General features: G+C 37.5%; 1 protein-coding gene across 5 annotated transcripts in view; it reads left to right on the forward strand.

Moving 5' to 3' along the window:
• dacha (dachshund a) overlaps positions 1-16,577 on the forward strand; it is a 228,444-nt gene extending 211,867 nt beyond the window's left edge. For 3 of the 5 annotated variants that reach the window (XM_088925512.1, XM_088925514.1, XM_088925516.1), the window contains 2 exons: positions 1,899-1,964; positions 14,754-16,577. In XM_088925512.1, the coding sequence (XP_088781638.1) occupies positions 1,899-1,964; positions 14,754-14,821 (134 nt within the window). In that variant the 3' untranslated portion in view covers positions 14,822-16,577. Of the gene's footprint in view, positions 1-1,898; positions 1,965-14,685 lie in introns of all 5 variants that reach the window. The other 2 variants (XM_088925513.1, XM_088925515.1) reach the window with 1 other exon arrangement.
• The last annotated feature ends 10,872 nt before the right edge of the window (positions 16,578-27,449 follow it).

The raw sequence follows: 27,449 nt of genomic DNA on the forward strand, positions 1-27,449 counted from the left end.
AAACAGTTTCCTTTCTTTCCAAGCAAAAATGAACCCTAACCAAAGCCTTGAATGATACTATGAATGACATGATATCAGTGTGGACATAATAGTGAATTTGTCCTATTAGATGTGCACAGACCTAAGAACAAAGACCATTTGTGTCCTTCAAATGAGACATAAAACTGAGGTCTTAGCTCTTTGTGATCATTATAAATCTCAGTCCATCTAGGGCATCTCTCAAAAAGAGTAGGGGTGTCACAGTACTTCTGGCTTTTACCAATAATGGCCTCCAAATAATCCCCATCTATGAATTTGCTTCAACACTATTCACCTCCCCACTGATAGCTGGTGTGTGGTGAGCATACTGGCGCACTATGTCTGCCGTCGCATCATACAGGTGGGGATGCACACTGGTGGTGGTGGGGAGTCCCGATTACCTGTAAAGCGCTTTGAGTGGAGTGTCCAGAAAAGTGCTGTAAAGTGCAAGGAATTATTATTATAACATTAGCAGGAATTAAATAATAATCCCAAAGTTACAAGAAAATCTTCTTTTTGACAAGAGAGTACAAATCTTGAAGTTCTACCAGTGTATCCATACAAAATATTTAGTGGAACAAAGTGTGGTGCATTTTAAAATGGATTTGGATAAAGTGGTTAGAACAATTATGGATGGATGGAGTATCAATATCAAATTACAGACAGTGGTAGACAAAACTGTTATGCTCTTCTTTGAATATAACATATGGTAGTTTATAATTTAATTACTACTTGATCAATTGAAGATCAATTCACCTTCCTTGGGCATCAATAAAACATTAGCCTGGGTCACCAAAAAAAAATGTTCAGTTTAACACGGATGTTGGGTATAGTGGGACAAAAGGCAGGGATATTGCAAGAATATGAGCAAGGACTTTTCAAGGATATAAGGACAGTATGAGGATGGAGTAAAGGCCTGTAGTAAAAGAAAGATACAGCAATTGCCTCAAGCGTATGATACTCTCTCTGAATTTCATTAATGTCTCAAACTGGTATTGCTTATAAGGATTAATAAAAAACCCAAAGATTCTGCATCTAAGAGATCTTGAATGCATGAAAAAGTCTCATTTCAAAGATAAATCATGTGTCTTGTTCATAACAAACATATTTCACTGAAACAGTAATGAACCACAAAAGCTATTAATTGTATTCATATCCTGGGTATTCTTGTAGTCCTGCATGCTTACACACATACATTATTATTAATAATAAGCTTAATAATGCAGGATGTTTTTATTTTTGAATTAATCTCACAGTGGGTTTGAATCTCTTCTTAAAACAGAAATGATAAACGAGCTCTCAGGAATGTACAGAATTATTCATCAGAGCCCAAAGCAAATACCACAGTTAGACATAAGAGCTAATTTACTTGGATATCACAGTCAATCTAAAATACAAAATATAATTTTCAATCTCACATCAATGATTTAAAATAGCCCTAACAGGGAGTACAGTATGTAAATAATCGGTTTTGAATCTTTCATTGAATGTGGTGCAAGGAAAGGTTAGATTTAGGGTTTGGTTTCAAATCTGAAACCACAACTGAACTAATGAATTGCAATATGTATTTCACAAGTTCAAGAGAACTTGCCCAATCCTCACTGTTAGTGGCCTATCCGTTGTTTTCAACTCTCTCTCCAAGAGGAAAAAAAATATCATAAGACGCTATTGTGATAAGCTGACAGTGGTATACTAGGGTACGATACAGTGCAAAGAATGGTGAAGTTACGGCAAATAGTAAGTACTGGAGTTTGTGTTTAGTTATGAAACTATATCAAAGCAAATGTGTGTTCAATTTTGGTATAAATGCATCACAGGTTTACCATGCTAAACATTCACAGAGGCTACACTCAGCTAAGAATGTTCCTCTATTTTATTAGATGCAGTTATTCCAGAGGTGGAACCGGAACACAATGGAACTCCGCACGAGAATGCCCCCGTACAAGGTAGGAAGAACTCTGCCATATTGCCCAAATGGCTCCTCTCAGAAATCCTTTCCCCAACCCTTTTGTCCTGCGTGTAATCACAAAAGTATGATCCTCATGAGAAATTTCACCTACATTTCTTTTTGTATGAAAACAGTCCGGAGCACTGTGGAATACACCGGGATTACTGAATTGAGTCAGTGGATATGCTTAATTAATGTGGCTTAGAGAGTAGTGAATTTGAAAGTTGTAAAATGGATGATGTTTTATTTAACTAAAAATGACTAGTATGTTAATAACCAATGCATTGTGTGTCCCTTTCACTGTCACAGGGATTTTCAAACTAAATGCCTAAAAATTACTCTGGCAAATGACTAATGGGAAAAATAGTGGAGATAATGATTTCCTGGATTAGCAATGTTGAACATTCCAGCACTTACTGTAAATAAGATGCAGTAATGAACTGTATTATTTATACTTTGAAATTAAAGCCTTTTAGAAACATAGCTATTTACTAATCTTATTAATCATAATTCCTGGATGTCACAGAGCTTACAAAAAGGACCATTTAAATACAGACATTCCTGGTCCACTGTTCGATTCTTGACTGCATAATGACTGACAGTGTAATGTAAGATGTCACCCTTCAATATTTCCTAACCCCTCTCCTCTGAAATCAGACAATTTACATTCATTGTAAGTTCCAGTATGATCAGTGCTTATACACTTCAGCTGAAAGCTCTTTACTGAGGATCATATTGATTCCCAGCACACAATGTATAGAAATTCCAGCATGGGAGAGAGATTCTCAGAGTGTTAACAATGCTGAAACAAGAATGTTATGTGGGAAAAAAAAGGTTTCATATAAAAGGTGGCAGTTCGTTTTCTGGTGGGTTATTGATACGAGTGCTTGGATCATCTTGAAGATTCCAGTGAATGAACTCTACAATGCTCTATTGTCAAATAGTCTTGGCTCCAGAGCAACATTTCTTGTCCAAATCAAATGTAGAATGTCACGGTATAAGTATAAGTGTAGCTGTGGAAAAAAAAGATAAACGAATTCTAACTGCCCTGCAAATAAAAGAACTATACAAATTTTATTATATTATTCCAAACAGGATTTGGCACTGGAACCTTTAAGTTTTCATCACGGAGGAGCAAAACAGAACGAGGGAATAAAAGAAAGAAAGAATAGTGTCTTGTTAATTTTGTACCATTTTTCATTGTGAATCACAAGCCTTTCTTAACCAGTGTTTGAGAGACACATTGCGCAGGCATATTCAATTGCACAGCAATGTTAAAGTTACCTGTATGTCCTGTGTGCTTATTGGGGTGAGTGCTGGAAGACTGACAGACTGACAGACTAGTTTTTGCATTTTATTTGCTTCTGTAGTACTGAATGGCAAGTCAGAGCAAAGGAAAAGTGGGTAGTTGAGAAATAATCTTGCACAAATAAGCTGACCCACCTTGACTGTAAATCAGGTCAATGAAATCAATGAAAAGATGACTCAGACCTAGCCATGGCATAAAGTTGGCTCACTCTTACTTCAGTAGCCTTCATACAAAAGACTTTCTGTCATGATAATGCAGTCTAATGTTTCCTTTCTTGTTACATCTTGAGAAATGCCCCATTTCCTATGTAGTACTACAATGGTATTATGTTTTAAACTAACACAGTTAAGGCTATGGGTCAGCCCATTTTGAGATGATTGATAAGGCACAGATGGCAATAAGCATGTGTAGTACATATGCAGAATCCGATAGTTCAAAATTAACGGTGACATTAAAACGGAAACTGACACGTTAGGGCTCAGTCCAGTATCGGTTTAAAGTGCTTTACACTACCACCCCTTCCAGTGCAAAGTTAAAGGAGGGGGGAAAAAACATGTCAGAAAATTGAAAGTAAAAGGGACTCAATTTATCATAGCTTATCTAAAAAAATGCAGGATGTCTTTATGGGAGGAAATTCAAACTGTTAATTCTTGTAAAGCAAGAACATTAAATTTTAAACATTAATGATTATTATACACCACATGTTATCAGATTTGTCTGAAAAAGTAGATGGATGGGCTTCAACTTTGGTTTCTACACATGCATATAGTGTATATATTTATTTATGTATGTACATATTCAGCCAATGAAAATGATTCAGCAGAGTTGGAGACTGTCATGTTAACCTTTTAGGATATGAACGTCAGAATCATTTTAGATATTTTAAGTAAAACGCATTGAAAAGCATTTGATGTGTCAAACTTAAGTGTGACAGGGCATGTGGAGCTAATTACTGAAACATCAGATTACTGTTTCATTACCACATGGCCCAGAAGGAATGGGGTTCCAAATTAAAAACGATTCTTGAGTTCGTATGTTCACTTCCAATGAAACCTGCTACCTAGATACATTAAAGGGAATCTGCAACTCTATTTTTACATTTCAGGGTGATAATGATGAGTGGATTTCAAACCACTACAAAACTAACAAGTGCACAGTAGCATGTACAACCTCCGAATTACATCACAAAAGAGACAACGTTTCAGTGTATCCGTAGCGCCGTGATACACCGTTGTCCGTGATTCTGAACGAGGCAACAAAACTTCTGATGATGCGAAAGTGGCTTTAATACATTGTAAACATTCTTTACCAAGCGAATTTTGCCGATATTTTCATGAATCCAACACATATAGTACATGGCAACATGTTTTTAATACTTTTAAGTATTGCAAAAAAAGCAATATGCCAACCACCTGAAATACACTCAGAATAATTAACATTGTTAGGAGACCATGTTTCTCAATTGCTTACGGTGACTAGTGAGCAGGAAGGGCCTGCTTCCACATCACTCTCTTTCTCATCTGTGCAGAGACCAGCAGTTTCTCGTCGGCCTGCATGACATCCATACAATATTTTCATTATTTTAAACGTAATTCAAAATGTGTAAATTTTTGCAACACCATTAATTAATTTATTTTGTTACTGAAATTTAAGAACCGGTCTGAGAAATTGAGACTGTAGTTCCCCTTTAAACTCTCCTGTAATGGGCACAAGATAACACAATCCTCAGCACAAGATAACACAATCCGGACATCCCATTAAACAAGATACGTACCTCAAGGTTCCTCATGTGAATTTAGGCATGGACAGACAATTCACTACCCTTGCACATGTAGTAACCTCGATAAAAATTAGCAGCTTGTTTGGATGCACTCTGGATATCCATATACTATCAGGTACTACAACTCCAGCATCTGAACAGTAATTGTTTTAACAATGATGATTATGGTATTAACAGTAATGGTTCTGTATGAGTGTACAAAAGATCTCTTTAAAAGTTTCTGAGAAGTTTTTATTTTTTCCCTTCTGACTCCTGTCAACACTGATCAAAAAATATTGTACACTAGGTGTAAAACATTTGTTTTTCAGCTCCAGTGCTTTGGTCATTCAATTGTGCTTTGATGATCACAGTTTAAATCAAATCTTTAGAAAAGCAGAGCAATGCGTAACATGCTTAAAATCATTTGGATTTTAAGATGCCACCCACTGTCATCTGATTTCTGATAGAAAAGCGCTGTTCTCATCCAAAAGCAACTAAGCATGTTTGTTTGAAGCTCCTAAAGACGAGCACAGCAGTTGGAAAAGTAATGATAAGTCACTCTCAGCTGGTTTTGTTAAAACACCAGGACATCCGTTCATGCAGAGCTATGGAAATGAAAAAAACTTGGAGGAATCTGTTGTGATAGCTGGATCTTAAGCCCTAAAAATAATAGTGACAACTTTGGAGCAGTTTTCATTCTCATGGTCCTAAAACAACATACAAGGTATTTTCTGTGTTTTGTTTCTTTTCACCTTAGACTGTACAACTAATATCATCTTCAGTGAAGCAACATTAACAAGCCCCTAGGTATTCTGCCAGCCATAGGCTGTAAGAAGACTAACTTAAATGGATAGAATAACATTTCTGAGACATTGAAGGAAAATTAGTAGGGTTACGTCAGTTTTTGGATCAAAAGAAAACAGCTCTCCTTAGTAGAAGTGAAAAGTGTACAGTATGTCAGCTCAGTCCATGAGACTGAGTCCCCAGACCAAGAGTCGAAACTTAACAAGAACCTGGCTCAGACTCCTCAAAGCATGGCAGTCAGTAGCTTCCTTCTCTGAGTAATTTTGACTTTACTTACAGTAGTTGTAGATGACTTACGTCCTTTTTTTAAATAGCCTGCATAATTGATATCATGAAATTACACGTAAAGCACAAGTAAAGCAAAGGCTATATGGGCTGAATATATATGGGCTGAATGAATGGTCGAAACTCTTGTTTGGAGTACAGTATGTGCTTAATGAAGGATGCTTTCCTTTTAAAAAGTATTCACTTCTTGTCTAGATTAAAATGTCACTTAAGCAGAATGTTTCATTCATTGATTTTTAGTTTTGTATTGCTATTTTATTATGGAAACATTTTGGCCTTGCTAATGTTGGAGATTCGGTCATTACATTCAGGCCTTTTAATTCAGATATACAGTTAAGACAGATCTTAATTCTTGCACAATAATATTTTTTTAAATTCTGTTTCAGTATACAGGTTGTAATAACTGTAATATTGACAACAATATTTCATTTTGCTTCTTTGCATTTGTGTTGAAGGAAGCCAGTATTTTGCATTTTTGTATAGTGGAAAATGTTTTTGTATTCCTAAAATTATGAGTTATGTTATTAAAGGGAGACATATTGAGGCCAGAAACATATGGCAGGACAAGAGACATCAGAAAGTCACAGTTCCAGAGCTCTGCAGACAGACTACATTACCAAACTTAATTAGCGTGGCAGTAAGCGCACAGATAGTGCTATCCATAACACAATAAGCATTGCCAACAATATAATATTTTGTCTTTAGTGCCCTGCGCCATTTATCTATTATACTAAAAGAAATCTAATTACGTCCTTTTACTCCCAAGTCGGACTTCACAGTTTTGCAAGCTTAGCACTGACAACTGATTTAATTAAGTTTGATTGCCCTTGCAGAGAAAGACTTGATTTCACTTAAAGACCTAAAAGCTTTTACGGTTTCTCAGGTTCCCTCTTTGCACATTACGCCCTGACTGTGTTTTTAATTAATCAAGATGAGCCGAGGTAACAGAAACTGCTGAACGTAAAAAAAAGATGACATCATGTTACGAGCAGAGGGAGAGTGGTTTATGTGTGTGTGTGTGCGTGGGAGGGTACTGCTTATTTAATGCCAACCTGCAGGCACATGTACACAATCGCATCTTTTAAAGAGCCCCACCTTTCCCCAGCAACTGTTGAATGGGACGAGGGCTAATTAGTTGTGTGCAAACCAAGCACAAACGGTCTGGTTGAGCACCGGATCTTGTATACGAAATAAGCCTCTAGGGTTTCATTGCCTTAAAAAGTTTGTATAGCACTAATTGGTTGCATGGTATAATACAAACTGAAGAGAATTAAGGTGAAGGTTTACAATTAGAGATGGCGTGATAAGTAAACAGTATGCAGTATATGCATAAAATAATGGGGCCAGGGAGGCACATCCTTATTAATTATGGAGAATACTTGCAGAGGAGCGCATCCCGTATGGAAAACAGCTGCAGTAAAAGACAATGCAGAAGTGTCCGTTTTTTACTCAGCTTATTTTAAACTCTGCTGTGATCAAAAGTCTGTAAAAGAGAGGAAATCACAGCACAGCACTTTAAATGCAAAATAGTTAAGTGCTTAATTGAGCTGCTACAGTATAAGCGCTTCCACTATATTGCATGGTTCACATGGCTTCTAGACAAATTGGTGGGATCTCGTACCCCCAAAAATGCCCCCATCTGCAGTGCGGTTACTGTGCTGGAGGTTTAAATGCATAGTCAAGTACGCTGATCCCACAGTGAATTTCCTTTTTATAAAAGGTTAGTTCAGGGTCCATGCCTCACCATCTAGTCTAATTAGTGCCCTTCTTTTTTTTTTCTCAAAATTGCAGGATGACAGTTTGTAACATTGAATTACCTCCCTGGGGAGCTCGACAGACTATCAATTTGATTTAGGCCTTTGCCAAAGTTGGATTTGGGCTCGTCTTCCTAACTTTGCAAACCCCTTGAGTGAAGTCCTGTTGAGCTCCGCCCACATATATATTTATGAATATATATAAAGCCTTTCAATCATTGGACTGTTGTTGGTTTAATGCTTGTGAAAAATGAAAATACATAGCAATGGCTGCATTTCAAATGCAGATATCAGGAAGAACAGAGCAGTATATATAGAGGATGAAGTATGAAGAAGATGTGCTGACTTTAATGTTTTGATCTCTTGGGTAACAGGACAAAGCATTTCCTCTCGTGGAGTAACACGTGACAAGAGGCAGTGTGAAAAATAAACCTCGTGTGTTGAGAAAGATAATATGTTATCTTAAAGATAGATGCTATGATATATAAAGGGTATTTATTTATAGATCGGGACGCAGCCACACAAATGATCTCAGCTGTACTTGAAATGCACTTCCAAAGCATAAGTAGATTATATATATTCAAAAAAAAATCCACTGGGAGATTTAGAAACAACTTTTCCCAAGGGATATGAAACTATTTTGAAGTTGTTTTGCAAATATGAAGGCCAGCTGATAAAGCCATGGCTGCCTTTTAGGGAAATGAACTGACAGTGACACCACGATACAGATTCGGAGTTCCAGGATATTTTTGCTGGCTTGACATCTGCAGGGCCTTTCAAGCAGATTGCCTCAACATCAGGGTTTTATGTACAGCCACACAGAAGTCTCCCTTTCTCTACACAGAGAAGTCTTGATACATTTAATTCAGTTCATTCTGGTCCAGACTGAGGGTCCAAATTCACAGACTCCTCCGTGTGCTTTTCCTTGTCTTCATGTTCATAGAGTCAGTATCAAACTGTAGACTTTTCTTGTCTCTTTGCAGTCTGCTTACAGTAGTCTGTTAGAATTATGTTTTCTTGTATTTGCAGAGCAATTCATTAAACTGTAGCACCCACACAGGCAACATGGAGCACGTGTCCGTACAAGTGGAATTTGTACTGACTGTACAACCCCTAGAGTGCAGCTTAACCAGAACAGTGCCTTGGATCTTTAAACTTTAATGTTGATGTGGTCAGGACCTTGGTTGAACATCTCTTACAAAATATAATATGGAGTTTTCTGTCATCTTGTTTGCTGGTTTGGAAATGCAGGTCTTGAGGAAGAACGTCACCTACAAGTCCCCCTACAACTCTTACTGAATGTCAGTAATCTGGTTTTCCTCAGAGGTGTCCCATCCCATTATTAACTAGCCCTAAACTTTGCTTAGCTTTTGAGAGCTGACGAAAAAGGTAGCAATGCTGCTTTTGATTTATTTTCAAGAGAGCTTAAGAACGTGAGGTCGAACAAGAGTCCTGTTGTGCCAGTGTACAAACCACACCAGCTCCAGGCAGGCAGCTTCAGGGATGGGATGAGGCTTGACTTGGGCACCAGTAACAGGATATGGCTTATTTTTTATTTCTGAGCCAGGACAGTAGAACAAAATAGACCAGAGTAATTGACATAACTACGTTGTGGAAGAAACTTTGTGAATGGTGCTGACTGACACATATGTGTTTTTTATCCAGTCTGTGCAGGATACAGTTTCTCATAACATTCCACCAGTGCCTCATTCAAACCAAGCACAAAATAAGTTGTCCTTAACTGTATTGTCTAATAAAAAGAAAAAAATACTTTTAACATGTTACTTTGTGGCTAATGAACCCTGTTCAGTATTTGATACTAAAATGTAGGAATTAAAATGGAAGTGTTGGACTGTAGCTACTGTACACATGGTTGTAAATAGCATTTTTATTGAATCCAATGTCCTGAAAAAAAAACAAATTGAAAGAGAATCATCTCTGCTTCAGAAGAAAGTAATGAGAATTTCATTAACCTCTGCAGAATCTGTTTAATTTATTCAAGTTTTAGTTTGTCTGTTCGCTTTTCTGTTTAGAAGCTTAAGAGTTCTCTGTATAACCAATCAGTGTTTTTTTTCTGGCCCTGTTTCTACCTTTTCCTCTGTTGGTTTACTTTCCAAGCACACTCCTCCCTGTTTTGTTGTTGAAGTAGTTCCTATGCAGCTAGGCCAGACCAGTGAGTAGCCACGATGGTGAGTCAAGTGATGGAAAAACCTATTTTTATGGCCTTGTGTTGTCCTAGCTGTGCCACTTTAGCAGTGGGAACATAGTCTTAACATATTGTCCTGCACCTTTTAACTTGCTTTTCTTGTCTCTTAAGCTTCTACAAAACTAGCATTTGTAGGCATGATATTTTAATTTAATTTCATGATATTTTCATTTCTACACAACAGCTTATGTTTCGGCATGTGCATTCTCAAAAAACAAAAACACAGCCTTTCAGCCTTATAAGGAAACAAGATTTTTATTGTAAAAAACAATTTTATTCAAAAGCTCTCCACTTTTCCTTTCCATCTGACTGCCTTTTCTCTTCTGCTAATTCCCCCTTTTAAACCTTTCAAACCCGAATTTTGTATATACATATATACATACATGTATTCCCCAGATAAAACGGTTAGGAACCTTTACAATTTTGGGGACTGCATACAGGACAGCAGATTAAGCAAGAGATTATGAAGTATGTCAATTTCATTACTGTGTAATTGTCCTGAGTGTGTGTGCAGTGAGTGAAGCAGATTTCTCAGCCCCTTAATTTGTCAGTGTTTTAAGCCAAATAAAGCTGTACTGTAACTTATAACTAGGCATTTGTTGGAGTTTACCAGCTCTCTTTTACACCCCAATGGATTATAAAGTATATAATATTCATCACACAGTGCTTGTATGGGATACTTTGCTATTGTTCTATTTAATGATTACTTTGCTGATGACTGGTTGAAGATGACTGCCGTAACACTTAACACTGGGTTTAGCGCAAATGAGACTACCTGTATAGTGCAAAAGTCATTTCATTAAATCAGTCAGGGCGTTTCACATTTTTCTTGTCTTATCATTCTGTGATTTTCCTTCTATTTTCAGTGGCATGCTTCTGCTGAAACTTTATCAATTTCCTTTTAATCAAACAATCCATATGGATCTGTTTTACAAAAAGTAACCTAATGTGCAAAACGAAATAAGTGTAAAGTAAATTCTGACCATGTATTTCAAGTCATCCTAAAAAAAACGGTGTCTCCTAAACAAAATAATAATAAACATTATGTTAATGGTGAGGAAACACCTAACAATTGCATATGGATTTATTACTTACTACAATACTTCATATTGACTGTTCTTGTACAGTTTACCTTGAGTGTCTGAAGATCCTGATCAATGTAAATTAAAGATTGCTAATTTACAAGTCTGGTTTCTTGTCACCCATAGTAATATGATGTACTGTACAGTAATATTAAAACTATATCTGCATTGAGCTGTTATAATACTTGTTTTAACTTGTAATTATAACAATAATATAATTGTAAATATAATTATTGTGTTTTATACACCACAATATAATAAATAATAATTTTAATTCTATAGTAATTATGTAATTATATATTTAATTATAAATTGTCAATATTGTAGGATATTAATGAAGCCAGATACTATAGATTTAGAAAAAGGAGCACAACCTGTAAAATATTTTATTAATCTAAAGCTTCCTACATCTATTTTTTTGTTAACTCTAATCAAAATATTGTAAAGCAAAACTAAAGAATGATATTAGATGTAAACATGTCTAATTTGACACAAAATCTGGATCTGCAAAATGGATATGTTACATTACTAAAAAATACCATATTTTAATATGTGATGTATGACTTATGACTTAAATCCAGTCTAAACTAACACTGTGTCCTGTTTAATGAATGACGGCAGGACCAATTCAACTTGGTTAATCCAAAGAGCACCTTGCTTAACAAACAGTGAGTGACCATTTTTAAATGTTTAATTACTGTACTGTACATGTCTGTAAGTGCAGGCAGCAATTGTACTCCCTTATTAGAAACAAACACTATTTGAACTCTGATGGCATCATGACCTGGTTGTACATTTGATTAATTGTATGCAGTTTTATTTTGAGTGCTTTGCACAATCTCATAGTGCAACAGTAAAGCAGATCTGTTTCCTTCCTCACATCTAAGGGGGAATAGGGGACTACAGGAATAACTTGTTCAAACAGTGACCCCTCCTTAATAGCACAAAGTTGCCCACATCGAAGAACATTGATCACCACATACACATGTACAGAGTACCGTTGCTCTCTGACCCGTTCTCACTGACATCTGTACGCATGTTTCCACACAATCACACAAGTGCACCAACACATTCCTGTACCCAGATACACAAATGTGCACATGCCCAAATGCATACCCACACAGAAGCACACGCTGACACCCAGACACATACACGCTTATACACACACACAGTTCCCAGGCTCCAGAACATTCCTCCAGAGAGTTCCCGCTCTCTGCTCTCCCTGATTGCTATTCTTGTTTACATCCTGAATACATATTAGATCATCTGTTCAGAACTCAAATACAAACCCATCAAAAACACAAAACACTTACTTACTAATTAGCTGTTTCCTGTCCTTAATGAAGTGAACACACCATGTTCAGATTAAAATTCAACTGCTGCTCCCCTTTACTTATGTTTCCAGCTGTTTTTGTTTTATCTAGCCTTTCTTGTTGACAGCTAATACTAAATGATAAATCACCCATATTACGTCCGATGCAAATTGGATTAGAATAGCAGCAAAATCCATAGGCCGTCTAGCAAACTCAGTTATGCTCAGGTACTATAAATGGTCAGTGAAAAATGTGCCCTCCTACATAACCTGTTAAAATAAGGAGTATGAGTGCTATAATGTATCAAAATCATAATGTGAAGTTTATAGCTATATTACAATAAAACAATATTGTCCATTATCTTTTTCTGTGTTTAACAACATATTGACAAATGTATTTCCTAGACTTGATGAAAATGTGGATTTGCACACATAATGGCAAAGTTAATGACTAATATATATACTGTGCTAAAAAAAAAACATACATAAGACGTCTAAGTGGGACTAATTTTGGTAACAGTGAAACTATTTGTTAAAACAAGGCAGCTCAAAAGGCTATGTGTAACAGCAACAGTCTAAGGCACTAGTCATATATAACATCTAAACGTTAACTTTTGTCCTGTCATGTTAAAATGCCAGCAGGTGAACTCAAAGGGTGATGGATTTTAGGGCTGAGAAAGATGTCTTGTAGGGTGTGTACCTTGAAAACAGAAGTCAGAGCATTGCCCAAAGCAAACTCAAGTCTCAATCATGGCATTCAGACACTACTCCACACAAGAACAAATACAGGAACAATCAGATTTGTTCAACTAACAATTCTCATCTGATAAATGCAGGTGTTGAAACGTTGTGGTCTTTCAACGTGAGAAACACCTGTCTGTGCATTACTAAACTGGATTCTGTAGTGATTTAACAGTAACCCTAGTGTTTTCTGTATTTTAGTAAAGCATGTTCTATTTAGGACTGCTGTCATTCTTGCTCCTGGGGACGTACAGCTGTGTTCAGTGCTTATTTTTGCATTTCTTGCTCATTTGCAGGGAGTCTACAGGGCTGTCACCAGCAAAATGATATAGGCGAAGGGTGAACTAGCAGCAAGCACACAAACATGTGCTGAACCAAAGGAGAGGGTACACAGCATGGCTGGGTTAATCTTTCAGACACTGTAAATGTTATAGATCTGGTTGTATGTTTTCCTAGTGTTTTTCTTACTGATAACTGTTGCATAGACCTCTATTAAACCATTTTGTTTTCATATTGAAAACACAAGTTGAAAGGTGAAATCATTTTAAATGTAGTGTGCTAGAAGACAATGAGACAAAGACAAAAAAAAACACAGTTTACACTACATTTCACCTGACTCTTTGATAACTGAGAAATACTGTTGGAATGAAGAGCTGCTAGTACTTGATGTTATTTTGCTGACTTTTAGTCCTTTTGCTTTACATGCAGTCTAACTAAATATGATCAGTCAAGTAAGCCTTTAAAGTTGTCTGCTTTCAAGGGTTTTTCAAGTGGGTTTCACAGCCAATACTTTCTTTAAATCTGTTTCATAATGTATATGTCTCTGCTGTTATTATTAAGAGACAGAAGTGGCTTAAAGAGTAACAGTTCAGTTGTTCATGAAGGTCTTAAAACATCTAGAGAGGGAAAAAAAATTATCATATTTTTATAATACACAATACGGGGGTACTAATTGATCTTGTATCTTGTAAATTGTGATTTAGTGATTTAATTTTTTAAAGGAATCTGCAAAAGGTGCAGGTAAATCTGGAGCTGAAAATGGTATTTGTTTAATATTTTCTTTTTTACTTAATTCTTCTTGTAGTTTCAGACTCTCTCAGTAGTAAAAGATGGTTTGTGGTTTTGTTTCGCTGTAGAGGCTTGATTATTCCTGTTAGCATGATCAGGCAAATCAGTCATTCTTACACTGTATCTAATTAAACATTTGAGGCTTGAAATTCAACAATATGACTTGGTGGCAGTTTTGCATGTTTGCTTTCAAATAAAACCAGCAGGTTTTTTTAGATGTTCAGAAATACGGTTCAGGTATGAATGAGCATTTTATTCATTTTCATAAAAGACATACAAAAATTAACAAAACAATGATTGAACAAAACTGTTTGTGCCTCCATTCCAAGAGAGATAAAAAAACCTTTAACTCATTAATCTTAAGATTTTACCTTAACATTGTTTTTTTGTCTATTCCAGAAAACAGACCGTACATCAAACCTCCAATACTGTACTGATTGGAATTCCTGTCCCACAAACATTCACAGATGCAGCAGCCTGTGGGACTGGAGGACAGCATCTCCCAGTGGTGAACATTCTGGAATCGGTGGCCTGACCAAATTACATTGCCTTCAGTAGCCAACATCGAGCAACTGTTTGAGAAACCCGAGATGTTTGTGCTGTAATGTACCGGTACTCCAGAACGTTGCTGAGTCAACTTGTAAAGATATGTTTTTTTTTTTCTTCCTTTTTTGTTGTCTGAGAAAGGACCTTTATATTAAAGAAGACACAATTGGGGGCCAACATATTTCTCTGGATTTAAAGTACAACCCCCACCCCACCCCACGTAGCACATAATGAAGCTTGTTCTCTCTCACCGCCTCCTTCAGCAGGAGCTGAGGTTTTTTTTTCCCCTGTACTTTAAATGTCACAACAGTTTCTGAACAGCACAATAGTTGGGCAAAGCCTGTGTGGACTGTGTCTTCTTGAGTGTGAGGACTTCAGGAGCAATAAGAGGTTGTGTGTGACAAGAACACATGCAGTTCTTCGCCCCGCTCTATTTACTCGTGCTGATTCTCAGTGTAGTAGGAGACAAATGGAGGAATGTGTGCGAGGAACTTTTTTTTTTCTCCCCTAGATATTTCTCTTTTTAAACATAAAATAACACCGTAGAAAACAAAACTGTACTATCACTAGATGACTGATGCAATAACGTAGCCCTCCCCCTTAGTGAAGAATTGGTGGGGCTGTTCTTATTTTGTACCCTTTTGTTGATGTTTTTTTTAAAATCACACAGCTCAGCCTGAGGTAAATGGAACAGACGTATACAGTAGACTATTAGAATTGGTTTCTCTGTTGTACTGTATTAAGTTTGAAATTCTTTGTTGAAATGTTCTTGCGAAAAAAATACAGTATTACAATAATCTTCTGTTCTACCCTTGTTTATAAAAAGTGTAAAAAATGCTTTTAGTGTCTGCTATTATGATGTCAGTAAAAAAGTGGATACATTTTTAGTGAAAAATACCTAATGCACATCTATGAACAAGCATGGCAAATAATATGATGCTCTTGAAAACAAAATGGACTTTTTTCTGGTAAAGCTGCCTACCGAAATATTATTTATCATTTTTCTTTTTTCCTTAGTGGGATTTTTTTAATGTCGTTTGGCAGCAACCATCTTTGATGAGCTTGTTTTGACAGTGAAGTTGCCACACCTTAGATTTCTTACAGCTTTGCACATACAAAAAAAAAAATCCGACATCTTCGTAGATTTTGTTTTAGAAATAAAAGTTGAAATACAGAGTTTTTGGTGAAGTCTCGTGTTGTGATGAGACAAGAGATTGACTGTGATACTGACAGAAGTTTTGTAGGCCTAGGCAGCTTTATAATTTAGTGATCGATCTCTGTGACCTGTTGTCCCTCTGCCTTTTTGCTGTGTGCTCTAGATAGAAAATCTCTTTGCCACACCTCTTCTGCTTGATACATTTTTTTCTGGATAATTTGGTAAATCTCTAATAATCATCAGTCAATTTATACATTTATCAATTTACATCAGTCAATCTGCGAACTAAGTCATAAACATGGAATATTGCTAGTTCATTGGTCAACTTCTAAATAAAGTGTTAAGTGAGACTATGAGACTAAGATCTAAACATCAGTTAAATGATGTCGTACTAAAGTGTTGGAAAGCACATTGAACATACTGTGAAAATGACAGTGATAAGCTTTGAGAAGGATTTTCTTTGGCTGCGCCCAAGTTTTATCATATTGAAGAGGAGAATATTCCACAGAAGATCCAGCTAAAACTCATCTGTGTTTGAGTGCTCTTCTCTCAAAAGAAGCCTGTTTTATAAAACCTGTTGTTTCAACAGCCCTCTGGTATCTGCGTTGTTCTTGAAACTAAAGGCTGGTTCATGGGCCTATCATTTGCCTTTGCATAAAAAAGTAATATTGAATAATATTATTCAGTAATATTGTATATTGATTTTTTGCTCTTAAACCACTGTGTTTATGGAACCAGGACAAATAGAAGCCAAAAAATTACACTTGTACATAGCAATGTACAGTACTTGCAGCATCCAGTAATCATCCACAAAGTTATGCACAAGGACAGTGTTTGAATATGGAAAGAAATTCTCAAGGCCATAATTACAGAAAATAGGAGTTATTCGAGTAGCCAGGCAGAAGGTTAAAAGTTGTCCTGCAAGAAAAGAAATTTTAGTTATTGGGAACAAGTTTTATGGGAGGGTGGAGGGGTAATGTAGTACTTCAATTAAAGAAAAGCTGTTTGAAGTTCTAGTGATTGCCCAGTTTGATTTTCTTTGTAGGCTATGCAAATAGTAGAACTAATTAATGATAGGTGATTTTCATGTAAAAGAAACTGCACAAGAGGCCATTTGATCAATAGGAAAAATTTGCATGATTTTCATTAAAAAAACATGGAATTTGATTAAAGCTAACAAGAAGAAAAACAATCAAAACAAGGATTCCTGAGGAGAATGACCTTGACATTTGGGGGCGGTTGCATTTTTTATATAACATCCGTTCATGAGGGCTTATCAATGCAAATTTAAATAATTGTTCTTCAGGATTAGTATTAAACCAATCTCCATTCAACCCCTGGTATTGAATCTCCATTCAATGGTATTGAATCTCCATTCAATACCATTCAGCCCCTCTCTGAACTCCAAGTTCAAATTATAGACTAATCATTTCAGGCAGTTGGCACTTGTTAATGGCAACGACAAAGCAGGCAGCATGTTATTGCAAATACTGTATCTTGATCAATCCAACCACAAAGCGTCAGAAGACTGGGAGGTAAGTTTACCATGTCTTTTAAGTTTACCATCCCTAGCCCATGAAAATAGAAAAAGCTAATAAGAAGAAGTGGTGTTAGACCCAGCCAGTGTATTTGATTGCTAGTAGTTACAGTAGTTGACCCAAGGCTCTCATCAAGTCGTTGCCTGATTGAGTCCCTTTCAGGAAAATTATGTTAAATTAAAGGGGCTTCATAATCAGTAGGCAATTTAAAAACAGAGATGTAGGGTGAATGGTTCTACAAGCAAATCTGCATTCTGTGATGAAAATGTATATTTTTACATTAAGAAGATAAGAAATTCTGTTTTGGATTTGCCTGGCTACTGGTAACATTACTGTCCTCTGGTGTGTAACGTGATCTCCATGGTCCCATTTTACACAATTCTATAAATACACCAGTTGTCATCATCATCACTTTCATTAATCGCTAGTCCTGTACAGGGTCGCGGGGTAGCTAGAGCCCATCCCAGGAAGCATTGCTTGCAAGGCAGGATACACCCTGGATTGAGACACCTGTCCATCGCATAGCACATACAGACAGAAATACACTCACAGACTCACACCAGCGCCAATTTTACAGAAGCCAGTTAACCTACCAGCCTGGTTTTGGACTGTGGGAGGAAACTGGAGCACCTGGAGGAAACCCACGCAAACACAGGGAAAGCATACACCATATTCATGTACCTCAGACCTGCAACATTTAGCACAACGTCACTCCTCAGAACCTTCAGAAACATTCACACTCCAGCAAGGAGCTTACCTTTCGGCATAGTGGCTCAGTTTGCACATGTGTAGGCTTTGTGGTGTTTGGGAGATGGCAATAGGTGTATTGTATTTTTCCTGTATGTTTACTGAGAGATGTTGAATAGGTGCTTTTGTAATATGTACGCCTATATTCGACGTTTGTGGTTTTCAAGAACCAATTCGTTTCCTGCAAGTAGGAAAATTAGTTTTCTGTAAGAAAGCCACAAGAAACCATTCAATCCACTTAGGCTGTTTGGTTGTTGTTAATGGATCCACGGATGTCATCCTATTCTTGCAATTTCTTGCAAGAAGCCAGGGTTCAGTTTCAACACCATGGCAGGGCAACTTGTTTCAGACTCCCAATACCCTTTTGATAAAGACGTGTCTCCTCTTCTCAGTTTTGAAAGCATTTCTAAATATTTTCCACTTGTGTCCAGTGTTTTGATTGAAGCAATTATTGGCTTACTTTTTCCCGTATAAAACAAGTTCTTTCTAGCAGAAACCTAAGAATCTCGCTGGCCCTTGGCCTGAAGGATGAGATCTAAAGAGCAGTGGTATAACTGTGACGTGTCATTCACCTTGATGGAGGTAGAAGACGTGTAGAAGACCATATACAGCAGAGAATGACATCTAGCTTCCCATGCGACCTGGAGATTTAAAATGCATTTAAGATACTAATGTATATTTAGCAAAACTAAGAAACATTACTCCACCCATTTTCAGTTTCTGATTCATCCTTGGACAGCTGTGTTGGACACAAGGCAGGACTGCACACCGGTCCGCCACAGAGCACACTCATAGGTAGATGATTTCCATATCAGAGCAATGGGTTGTATTTCATAAATCTCAAATTCTCAATGATTCATAAATTAGCAGGTCTTGCAGCTTGGTACAGCTACATTGCCTGAGGCTTTAAAATGCTGTGCTCACTACAGCGCTCCCTGGTGGATCTTTGAGACCAGCAAAGACTTGCAGACTACAAGTGAATTTAGGTGAATAGAAAAACAACTTTTTTTATTGGCAGGCATACTCCACAGTCAATGAAAGGGTCATTAAGGGCTTCAGAAAGAGCTGTCTTTGTGTGTGGCATTAATGGATCATATTTTTATTATACTCGTTAATAATACTGATGGTGTTATACTCTTCTAAAGCAGGGCCTGCTCCAAATTTAAGTCCTCCTTACATAATTTTCCCTGGCCCCCTTAATTCCCAGGAAGTCATTACTCTATTTGATAGAAAAATAAGCGTTATAATAATTGTAATAGAAATAGCCATTTTTTTTAGTGAAAACAGATGAGACACAAAACACTTGTACAGCACACAATGATAAAAAAGTTCCACAAAGCAAAATGTGGTCCAGAGCAAACTTTTTTATGGGAATACTTGTCATTGTAATTCTGGCCTTTAGCATGCCATCACAGCAAAAGCCTTCACATCTGGTTTTGGAGGGGCATTATTTACTGGTCCTCTGAATTAACAAAAACATAATATTTCGATTTTTTAGTTTTGGGACAAATCATGTCTGGGTTTCTAAAAAAGACCAGAGATTTATGATTTTCACTAGTACAGCCACTATGCCTAGCTCAATGATTTCATGTCAGTGGTTGTGTTGCTTCAGTGCCCCTGCTTCGTTGTATCTCTCCACCCGCTTCATCTGTTAGCAACATGGAATTAGACATCTCCTTCCCCTAACTCATGTCACTGATGGAACAATCTGCCCCTGTATAAATACAAGTCATTAACCCTAACCATTAATCTTCCCAGCATGCTTTGCTTTGCATCCCTTTACCACCTCCATCAACAGTTGCACATGGCAGACTTTGATCACCTTGTTATTGTATCTGATGAACCCTATCTTTGCCAGGCTGGTCTATGCATGAACACTGTCACAGAATGTGGGGCAGAGATATAGAGGGCACATGTTTTGGACTAGAGTTTTCAGAAGGCTGTACCCTCTATAACCGTACCTGCTTAAGTGGTTTCCTTTTCCCTTTTCCAATGAAATTTAGAAAACGTAGGAGATATTTTCATCTAGAAAGAAAACATTGGTTAGCTCAAATTCTGCCTCACAGCTACATGGGGTACAGTATGTTCTCTCCATGTTGTCATAGGTTTCCTCCTGGTGCTCTGGTTTCCTACAAGTAATACTGGTAGTTTAGTTTGCTTCTGGGAAAACCATCCCTGGTGTGAGTGTGTGTCCCTGGTGTTTGTGTGTCTGTGTGTCTGCCCTGCAATGCACTAGTGTCGCATTCAGGGTATATCCTGTTTTGCAGCTGTTGCCTGCTGGGATATAGTCCGGCTCCCCTGCAACTCTGAAAATTGATGGATGGATTATTAGCTGGATCTCTGAAAGATGTAGCTGGCCTCTCATGGTATAAAAGGGTGTGGCGAGCACAAGTTTTTGTCTTTTTGTTTGGAGGACCTGAATCACTGAAACTTCTGCCATGCTGGTAAAGCTTAAAATGGAAGTTTTAAGAGTTTAAAAGCAAGCTAGGGACTCCAAAAGCAGAGCCACATTTTATTGTTGATGCCTTAGTAGAAGCTGGAGTATAAATATTAACTCATTAGGAAGAAACACTTCTCCCACACTGGATCGGAGGAAATAATTGTACTGTAGGATCCGACCAGTGGTTATGTGGCACCCCCCAAACTATCTCCTCATGCAAATCCAATAAGTTTTGGGGACCTTTTAAAATCCACTAATAAGACATTTACAGTAAAAGGAAAATGCAGGCGTCTCTGCTATAACGCGATAGATGCGTTCCTGTAAAACCTCGTGTTATGCAAAGTTGCGCAATAAAAATAACAGGGCTTATGGGAAAAATAGGGTTAGGGGCAGACTACTGAAAACCTAATCAAATGTGTAACCAAAGCTTTACCAAATGTAATAATTATCCTAATAAAAATGTTAGCACATTGATCATAATAAAGAAATACAGTACTACAGTAAATTTAGGACTTTACATTGAAAAAAAGTGAAGTTCACCACCTGAAATTTTATGACCAGTAGACACATTCTTGTCACCTTGTCTGCTCATATTTACGGCAATACAGTAGATTTAGTGAAAATAGCACGAAAATTGAGGAGCACCTCCCAATTAGCACTTCCAAAACAGAGCACGTGGGACAACTGAGCATTCCTCTCATGTGTATTCCTCTGCAGACCTCCGCGTTCAGTTGTTACTCTGCGATGGAAAACGTAAACATGTCGGGGATAAAAATTGCATATAAACCAACATGAGTTTCGCGTTATACAGACATCTTTCCCCTATTTACCAATTGCGTTTGAGTTTATTTGCGCTTTGGAAACTCGCGTAATAGCAGAGATCACTGCACTGTTTTGTTGTTGGATGTTCTGCTGAATACAGCTGATTTAATGTCATATTCACAGTTCAGCTGAGAAGCACGTTTACCTGCTTTTTCATCAACCAGGCTGTTGTCTCTTCCTATGTTTGGGCTAGGAAATACTTGATGAGGTATTTCCAAGCCCGAAGAACAGCTCCACTCAGATTACAAAGTGTTTTCATATGGTTTTTGAACTCAAGAGAAAAAAAATGTTAGAAAGAAAAGGGACTTTGACTTCAAAACAGCAAATTTCAAAATTATGGATACAGTCCTTTTCATTTCTGTTTCACATCCTGCTGTGTATTCGTAACTGGTTTCTGTGGCTGCTCTAAGAACCATTTTCTTTTCTATCTGCATATTCTGGGTAAATGCCTTTTGAAAAAGATTTAGTTGAGTGTAGTTCTAGAAAATGTTTTTGTCTGGCACACAGAGTGTTCCTTGAGACCAAAACAACTTGGTCTAAAGACTATAAGGGTGGTTTTGAAACAGTACACACTGGATGCATAAACTTCACAACTAATGAATGCCTCCCCACTATGTCCTATACAGAATTAGTTCTTATCTATACATCGTCTAGACCAAAATAGATTCCAAATGTAATAAATCATTGTGAAGCCATCATCTTTAACTTGAGATAGTGTATTAAGCATTAAATAGCATAGCAACTTATCTTTGATTTTGTGGACTTCAAAATGTGTTGGAAAAAAGTGATTAAACATGGAACAAAATCTTAATACAGTACCTTAATCTGTATTGGATTACTCAATTGCAAAAGAGTTGAGGCTGATCTCTGAGCCTGCTTATATTAATGTAGCACCTTTTTAATTCGGGCTGCCAAGTTCCAAAACTACCTGCATTGCAAATTTCAGAGTGGGAGACAGAAAAACTTAATTTACTCTGTGAAGACCATCGCTGATGTTAGCAAGGGTTAAAAAAGGGCCTGTTCACAAATGAAAAGAGACAGTCATCACAAAACCATCTTTTAATTCAGGACATTTAGTCACCAGCGGGGGGGTTGCCAGTAAGACACTTACAGTATATTTGTAGGGGTCATCCAGAAGCAAAAGGCATCACTGAAAGCTCTTGAGTGCCTTTTCCCTAGATGGGACTCTAGTCCTTTGCACGACCCCAAGAAATGACACAATCAAATTTAGCCAGCGTGGAAGCTGAGAAACCAGAGCACCCAGAGAAGGCCTATGCAAACATGTGAGAACATCCAAACTCCACACAGACAGCTGTCTGGAACCAAGGACTCTGGAGATGAAAATAGAACTAACTACCACACCAGAAATGCCATCCAAGAGAAAACCAAGGTGAAAACCTTTCCTGAAGGTCGTATGCAAAATAACTGTTCAGGGAGTGAACGCAGTGTGACGATTATTATTTAACACATCTAACTTTCAAATCACAAACAATATGCTGTGTGTACGTAAATATTCCCATGGTTACTATGGAACATGAATACAAACAAATAAATTCTGTACAGTAAAATACCCTTATATTAATATCAGAGAAAAGTATGTTGCTTGTATTCCTAGTTTTCATCCGTGCAAGTATGTTTTGTAGCTTCCAATTTTATTTTTGTGGTTATCTATTAAATGGTCCAGAACCAGAATGGACATTTTGGTGGTGAGATGCTCTTTCATCAGGAAAACAAAGGTGGTGTATGTGGACCTAAAACAACACCATTATTGTAGTTAGAAAAAGAGAAGCAGTCTGAACTTCCATCACCATTCAAAAGACAACCACAAGTCAAAATAAATTACAGTTCTTTTACAGGTCTGCTGCACCATATAAAAATACCACACCATCATTGCACATAACCTACAGGCATTGTTAAAAAGCTGCAAACGTTAGCTGTGAAACCTGGTGATAAATACTGTACCTGGCATATGGGGACTTCACAAAAAAACACAGGTTCTCCACTAGCCTGACATGGATTTTTTTTCAAAAAAGAAGTAAGTCAATGAGGCTGGTGCTCTGCTGGGTAATGGGGATCATTTATAGTTTTGCTTGAACTAACTGCCTCATTAATGATTTATAGATATGTATACAGCTGTGGAGACTGCTGTGTTATCTAATGTGCTCAGAGAACAATTACCGCTGAACTGAAGTAGTACAATAACACCAAAGGTCCAAAGGCGTCTTTCAAGATTTCACATTTAAAGAAAAAATAGATCCACACAAGCCTTCGCAAACAAAAGGCACTGTTTGTTAAACTGAGCAAAATTTTTAGAGTGTACTCCTCCCTTTTCCCCAGCTTCTTTCTTTTTTCTTGATATTGTAAATGCTGTATGTGACCTGATTAAGAGTAACGATCTTGTTTTTCTACAGCACTTTTAAAAATCTGCATACTGTAATAGCTTGTGTATTGATTGTAATTGTTTGGTTAAAGGAGAAAGATTGGGCTTGTCTCATGGATCTATAGCTAAAGGCAGTCTATGTGACTTGGTGTATAAAGTTAATTCCAGATCTGTCACCAATTCAATGTCCACACTCATATATTCACTTACTGACACATATGAGGTGTAATTTAGAGACACCCTTTAACCTTGCATTAAATAACGTTCAACTATAGAAGACAAAAGGAGTACTTAGGGGTGACCCATGTGGACAAGGACAGAACATGCAATCTCCATACAGTTGTCCCACACCAGAACAGGACCTAGAACCCATGGGCTGTGAAGTACTGTAGCAGTCCTAATCCATACACCACCTATCCAAAATGTGAAAAACAAGAGTTCACGAGGAATGACAGCAGCCGAAAGCTTGGGAGAAATTAGAATCGTTTATTGTGATGTGGAGATTTGGCGTAACCCGCTTGGCTGAGGTCCGACCTCCCGGCCGTTGGACGGGGAGGATAGGACCCCCATGCGACCAATGGGGTAGCTGCAAAGGTGGAGAGGGGGTGGAGGAGGGATGCAGAAAACGAACGAGGAAGAGGAGAGGGTGACGTTTGGTATTTATGGAGACCGGTTGCTTACGTCAGGATTAGTGAGAATTGCAGCAGCTGTGTCGAATGAGCGCGGCTGCCTTCATTCCTCCCGAACTTTCATTAAAAACTCCATTTGGTGTTTTTCAGGGCAATTCCAAGGGAATGCTGTCTTTATGTTTTACGAGGAAAATTCTGTTCTACGGGTTTTTAAATCGGGTCCAGGAAAGCCAACCGGTTGTTGGTCTAACACTGTAGCACTTGCTAAATCCCTTTTTTTCTAAAGGTTGGTAAACATGTTACTGAACAATTTAAGCAAGTAAAAAGCAATAGTTTCAAAAGACTGTTCTTGAAGAACAGAGCAAATATATCCCAAAGGTGCATAAATCCAAACCTAAAAACAGCGTCCCAAATGGTTCAAGAAATCACATAGGACAAAGATATCAGAAAGGAGGGCACTTCATAAAAATATTAAAGAAAAAAGAGTACAATGTATTGCAAGCACATACAGTAGAATAAAGAATGCACAAGCATTTGGTCATAAAGACCAAGAGAGATATTGAAAGGAATATTGCAATGAAGGCTTTTTTTTCAGTACTAAAACAGCATAACAGGAAGAATAATACTATAATTCAGAACAATTAATGTTGTGTCAACATCTAGGAAGCAATAATTATACTGGTAAACTTAATATTTAAAACATGAGAAAAATGGAGTTTGCAAAACCATTTTCTCATATAATTTCCAGGACACTGAGCAAAGTCCTCCAGGATCTAATACAGAGAAAAACAAATGTCCAACTTTTCTATGGCATATTACTGTACCTCTCTCCGGCATTAAACAGGTGAGATTTCTGTAATTTCCTGAAGTCAAGCAGAGATCAGATTATTTCATTCTCATGAAAGCAAACATCTCGTGAGACAAATGTTGCCAGTGTTCTGTTGAATATGGCACATTCATCAAGTCAAATTTGCCATTCAAACATGAACAGAATGTGGGGTTGCGAGCTGTTGGCATTCAGTAGTGTGAAAAAGCACTTCAGAATGTGTTGCATTAAACTGGCCTGACTAAACCCCATACAATTCTGGAGAAAAGTGATGTAGGGTGTGTTTTTCATTTACTGTGGGAAGGTGAAAATGACAACGGTTAAATTCTTGGGAAAGGAGACTTCAAGAGGGTGTGAGACACAGAGCCTCAAAACTGATGTTGGAGATATGGACACTCTTGAGATCCCAAAGAAGCAATATCCCTATAACAGGCTTGCTTTTAGCAAGAACCCTTTACAAATGCAGAAAACATCTGCAAAAGTTTAATTCAATTGGTGTTTTATTCTTTCCCTCAGCGAAAAAACAAAACAACAACACTGTTTTGAAGCATGTACATATCAAGATTTAATGCAATGTGACCCTTACCATGTTTGCCATTCTAATGCAGGATTTTCCAGATAAACAGCCTTTATTACAATAACCAGCAACTTCTGTATAATTTACAAACTCTGTGCTATAACCCCATCCTCTAGTCTTTTTCTCCACCTCCACCTTTAAAATTGCAGGTTGTGATTTATGCTTTTGAGAACAGTGCAACACAACTTGACATTTTCCTGCTGAGGTGTAGCCTAGTTCCCACTGCATGCTTCATTACATTGCATTCCCCATGCGAGGAGGCATGGAATAAAAATAGCTTGAGCTGTTTAAAATACAAAAAGTGCAAATGAATTCGCATCAGATGCCCTTTTCCACTGTCATTCCTTGAAACTAGAAAGTGGATACATTTCTTTACACCTCCTTAATTTCAGAAATGTTTGACAAAGGGGTTTTGAGTATGTTTTGGAGCGACATCACAACAAACAGACCGTAATCTAATGCTATTGAACTTTATTTTATTTTTGCATGTGAGTGATGGTTTCTCCTTTGTCTTTGCTTCAAGGTGGTGCTTTTACTATATTGTCTCTTATATTCCAGGTACTGTATGTAAAATCAATTTAGAGGATAAAAATAATATGTAGTTATATTATTTTTTTAATATTACCATTATATGTCTGAGTAAGTGAGTAGTGGCTTTGTTTGAAAGCCACCTATTTGAGAGGAGAGAAAAGTAGGTTAAAATGAGACACACCTGGTTTAATTAGATAATTGGCATCCAGAGGGAGTGAGATTCCACATGAGGAAAGAAGCAACTAGAATAGCCACTGTATAGAACCTGCCACTCCCCTGGATTAGTGTGATGGTGTATATGAGCAGCCAAGAGTAAAAGATCTGTCAGTCTGTGTCTAGGCTCTAGGAAGTAAGGAGAGTGAAAGCTCAGAATTGTATGAAGAGTGTCTAGTTGGTATTGGTGAGTTCTTGTTTCCTGTGCTTTAACAGAAGCATGGTGTGTTCTCTGTGATAGAGAATTTGATAGGTTCAGTATGAGTTATTGTCAAACTGGCAGCTCCAGTATCAGGGGCACATGTGTCTCTGGCCACATGGGAACAGTTGGTATAGTTAAATGGAGAGTGAATGTGGTCGTTGATAATCTTGACTTGGGAAGCCTGATTAAACTAAAGTGTGAGTATAGGATTTGTGAAGACTTGAAAAGTGATTTGCACCACTTAGTCACTTGGGTAGAGTGCTCCAATATCTAGTTCAGTTCTTGCTCCAGATTGCATAATGCTCCAGTGTCCCATTATGGAAGGTGGTTAGTGTCCATTAGAGATAAGGGGAGACTGGGCTTGAATTTTTTTTTTTAACACACTGGGGAGACCTTGAGTAACTGGAAGGACTTCCCCCTTTTCCAGTCTACTTAGGAATGAGAGATAATTGAAGAGTGACTTTGTAACTGGAAATTTAAAGTGAAGAACTGAACAGTGTATCATGCACCCATCCCACAGAGGGGACCACTGAAACATCTACTGTACAGTAGGATC

Source organism: Atractosteus spatula, chromosome 9 (genome assembly GCF_055471065.1).
Source record: "Atractosteus spatula isolate fAtrSpa1 chromosome 9, fAtrSpa1.hap1, whole genome shotgun sequence".
In the NCBI taxonomy this organism is placed as follows: domain Eukaryota; kingdom Metazoa; phylum Chordata; class Actinopteri; order Semionotiformes; family Lepisosteidae; genus Atractosteus; species Atractosteus spatula.